The 4715-nt window shown below is 38.3% G+C and overlaps 1 protein-coding gene across 1 annotated transcript; it reads right to left on the minus strand.

The window, feature by feature from the left end:
- Positions 1-1201: 1201 nt before the first annotated feature.
- On the minus strand, positions 1202-3496 carry LOC121797756 (disease resistance protein RPM1-like). Its single transcript, XM_042196462.1, has 2 exons — positions 1458-3496; positions 1202-1386 (listed from the first exon to the last, which is right to left on the minus strand). The coding sequence occupies exons 1-2, from the start codon at positions 3375-3377 to the stop codon at positions 1381-1383; spliced, it is 1926 nt and encodes a 641-aa protein (XP_042052396.1). The 5' UTR covers positions 3378-3496; the 3' UTR covers positions 1202-1380.
- Between the last annotated feature and the right edge of the window lie 1219 nt (positions 3497-4715).

Raw genomic sequence — 4715 nt, forward strand, 5'->3', positions numbered from 1 at the left:
CGGCGTGTGGCCGGGTGTTAAGGGCTTCCTCCCTCAACAGCCTCGATCTCTCTACTCGGCGGCAAAATAGACTTTCCGGCGCCCTGTCGTAGGGTCGGCGGTGATAGAGAACGAGCGGTGCGCGGGATTCTTTCCGTCGGGCAGCTTCGTTCCTAGGGTTTCAGAGTTTTCAATAAGATGTTGGGCAAATAATAATTTCATTCATTCCATGATTAAAATGATAACATCCTCTCCTATTTATAATACTAGAATACTACTACCCTAACTTATTGAAAAAAAAAAAGATATGGAAAAGTTTTGGGGAATAAAAGATAACTAAATAATTGTGATTTCCTAAGATATAGAGGATCGTATCAACTCCCACATGGTTAAAATCCGCCTTGTCCTCAAGGTAGAAACCACGAAGCAACGAAGAGAGTTGACAGCAAAAGCCTTGGCGAGGCGTCGCCTCCCGGATCAAACACACACCGAGCAGCTGAACGTGTCCCTTCATCACCTCCATAAAAAATCAACAAAGGCAGACTGATGTAGTCATCCAAATTCAACGCTAAAATGGAAAGCTCTGCCACACGTCCCTGAATGATCAAACAGGGCTTGTTATTTCGTGGAGGAATCAACCTTGCATCGGCGTCGAGCGATGGTAATCGAGGATTCATGCTTGTAATATCAGTGACATTCAAATCCTTATTAAATTCCGGAGTAGTGTTAAAGACAACATGCTTTATTATTCATTTACTTAACTTATTTAATATAACTTTTCTTAAATTCCGTGTCGAAAGGAAACGCCTCTACTACATAGGGACAAAGGAAATACTATATTTAAGACATTCATATTTAATTTGGATAAATTTAAAGAATTTATAATGAGAATAAAAGAATAAATTTGATAGGAGCTTAAGCCCAATAACTCTCTACATCGGCCTTGCGACGATCATTTTTATTCCATCTTAAGATGAGCATTAGTTAGTTGGTTATCGATTAACTGATAATTGAATTGAATTGAATAAAGTTAGTTATTAGTTAATCGAGTTAAAAATTTCTGTTCGATTTGATTTCAGTTAGTGTTAAAGAAAAGTTTGGAAAAATGGACTATCAGTGTTGGTCATTTATTTACTGTAGAACCACACATATTCGATAAAAAAACTTAGTTTGCTATTTTGATCTATTTTGTCACTTGTAGTGAAAAGGATCAAGCAAGCAATAACCCATATATATGTTTTTAAATTATTAAAACATGATTATTCAATAATTCACAACCTCGCAAACAAATTAAACAACTGAATTATGCAGAGAAAAAAACAGAAACAACTGAAATCATTCGAACAAGTTTGATTGATTTGAATGCCACAATGAAGAATCTTAGCCGCTGTGTCCTTCCCATTAACCCTGCATGATGGGCTAATAACTTCAATATGAAATAATCATGTAAAAACTCAGAAATGGAATGGAATGCATACCTGGGAATTATCTTCGTCAAACACTGCGAGTTTCTGCTCGATTATTTTAACATTAGGATTTACGCTCCTTGCTTCCTTCTCGATCTTTTGGGGCATATCTGTAAGTTTGATCTTGAGTGTTGGCATGTGTAGTAGTGGACGAGGAAGAGCTTCCAAGTTTTGACAGTCTCTGATCTCCAGTTCTTCCAAACAACGTAGTGATCCTTCCTCTACTTGAAAATCCTTTAGTTTCTCGAGCTTCCAAATCCAAAGAAGTTTAAGGTGAGGGAATGCTCTCTTGGAGCAATACATCTGACTCGACCCCACGGAGTGACCTAAGAGTCGGAGAATGGTGAGATTTGGAAGCCTCCCTAGAAATTCTAGTGGGTCCAATTGTAGGTTGGATCCCGACAACGTGACATTTGTGAGACTAGCAGGGAGTCTGCAGAGGACGATGCTTTCCAATTTCCCTAGCAGATAAACCTTGGAAAGTCTGCGATTTTCCTTCAAGGATGTTAAATGCAGATCAACAGCTTTGTTATCCTCATCCCGCGCCTTGAGCCTTAAAGACTCGAGAAACTCAAGTTTCGAGATCCATTTGTCGATGGCCTTTAGCTTTCCCACCATCGTCACGGCAGCTTCCTCAGATTTGGACGCCGTAGACCTGCAAGACAATCCCAGTTTGCGGAGGTTGAACAGGGTATCTAGTCCTCCTCGGATCGGGGTGTCTTCATCCACGAAGGCCCCCCAAAGCGTCTGAAGGGCGGTGAGAGTGACCTGCGAGGGAGGATGCGGGAACCTGGTGCGGTAAGCCTCGCTGAGATACAAATGCGTCAGAAACTGCATACGCCATATGGATCTTGGTAGAACACTTATGTAGGTGTGCTTGACATCCAACACTTGGAGGTTGAACAATTTTTCGACGGAATTTGGGAGTTGTTCGAGGTAAGTCCACCTCAGCCCAAGATACTTCATGGCGATGAGTCTGCCAAGCGTGTCCGGCAGCTTTGGCCGGAATACGCACTCGAGATCGAGCACGCGCAGCGAGAGAAAGCAGCCAGCGGAGATGCATTTCTGGAGGAAGTCGCCTATGTCCTCCCCTGGTTTGCTTCCTTCTTGAGTATTGAACGACAGGAAGGAGATGACATTTCGGTAGTCCGACATAGAAGAAGTGGATTTCCGCTGTAAATTAATGAAGGAGTCACCAGCATCAACATAGGAGGAGCCAATGTGATCTACCAGGCGACGTATGCCACCGTTTCTTCTCCTGGCCTCGAGAAGCTCATCATTGCGAGCTTCCTCCAGTAGGCCATACCGTATGTAAGAATTGATTGACAGTTTTCCGCGGTCGTATTTATAGAGCACGCCTAGACGGATTAGCTCGTTCAGATAACCTCGGGCGATTTGTTCAGCGGATTTGTCATCGTGTTTCTTGGGATGAACAAGGCCTTCTGCAACCCACAAGACAATCAATCTCCTTGCAGGAACTCGCTCGTTGAGAGGAAAAATAAGAAAATAGCTCGCCAAAAGCCTCAAGTAAGAAGGGAAGGTTAGCTTTTCCGATTGTGATGTTTTAGACTTTTCTAACAACTGACTTCTGCAATTAGAGATCTCTACTCTGGCATCATGCAGCTTGAAGGTGGTTGTGAAGAGGTTGATCTGATAGATTGCCTTTTTGAAGGTGGCGGCACCCCTCCGTATCTTCAATTTTGTGTGTGTCCCAGCCAGATCTTCCGCTTTGCGGATTATATCTCTAATTGTTCCAGGCAACTTATCGTTTATGTCTGTAGCTGCTGCAAACCTGTCCAACTGAGGTATAAGCGTCTCCAATTCGTACTCGATCCACTTCACTACTTCATCTCCTTTGGTCAGTTTGTCTACAGAGTCTTGAACAATACTCCTCAAGTTTTCAAGAAGGAACGTCACAGCTGCTTCCGCCATTGCTGAATAATTAACTTTTTTGATTCTCTCTCAATCTTGACCTGCAATATGAGGGGAGTTTGTTTCACATTTGTCTTACTGAGAGACCTTTTTATTAAAGAATACCAACTTACATACTACTCCCTCCCCTCCGGCCTTAATAATTTGACATCATTTGATCCGTCATGAATTTTAACAAAAATATAATAGAAAATGAGTTGAAAAAGTTAGTGATACCGGGATCCTACTTTCAACACATTGACATCAATATAATGTCAAAAGTTGCTTTATGTGCTACTTGTTCACTAATCATTACTTCCTCCGTCCTTCATTAGGAATCTCATGTCTAGACGGCACAAGTTTTAAGAAATGTTAAGATTAGTAGGTATAAAAAAGTTAGTGGAATAAAAGTCTCATTTGTATATAGGGCGGACACAAAAAAAAGATAAGAAAGTTCATAATATAATTTCAATTTTAAATATCAATAGATTAACTAGAATTTAATCAAATATTATAATTTAATGTTGAATAAAAATACAATATAAACAGACAAATATAAGATGAAATGCAATTCAATTAATAAAACGTTTTTTCCCATTAAAAGGTTTAGACCATCTTCATCCTCTCTCAATACTCACCACATACAGTATATATATATATATATATATATATATATATATATATATATATATATATATATATATATATATATATATATATATATATATAGAGGATTGTATTCAAATCTTTTTCTATATTTTCTCCTATTTCCTTCTTGATTTCAGCCCCACGATTTTGTCATCCGACGGTTAGATTGATGCCACATGTCATTTAATAATACAGATTTTCTGTTAAATAATGCACACCGACTAATAATGCACCGTTATAGTGTAATAATGCAGATTTTCAGTTGCATAATGCACACCGACTAATAATGCACCATTATAGTGTAATAATGCAGATCATCTGGACCATTGATGAATGAGATCTAACGGTCCAGATTAAGAAGGAACTTAAATCTAAGGGGAGAAAAGGAGTTTAACACTACCATATATATATATATATATATATATATATATATATATATATATATATATATATATATATATATATATATATATAGGGGAGTGATCAAGATATAACTAATTTTAAGTGTATAACTAGAGAACAAATCTCAACCACACATCATAGTCATCCATATTAATTTATATGTTGAATTAAACGTTCAAATTTAATAAAGAAATAAGTGAACAAGGGCATTTTTGGAAATAATAATTTGTCCCATATTTTCATATGGATCGTGATTTCCATATGATATTCCAGATTTATTTCTGATATCATTCCAACTTTCACGATCAA

Source organism: Salvia splendens, chromosome 4 (genome assembly GCF_004379255.2).
Source record: "Salvia splendens isolate huo1 chromosome 4, SspV2, whole genome shotgun sequence".
NCBI classification, from domain to species: Eukaryota; Viridiplantae; Streptophyta; class Magnoliopsida; order Lamiales; family Lamiaceae; genus Salvia; species Salvia splendens.

Coding starts and splice junctions, on each gene's coding strand:
- LOC121797756 (XM_042196462.1), bottom strand. CDS start 3,377: ATGGCGGAAGCAGCTGTGACGTTCCTTCTTGAAAACTTGAGGAGTATT.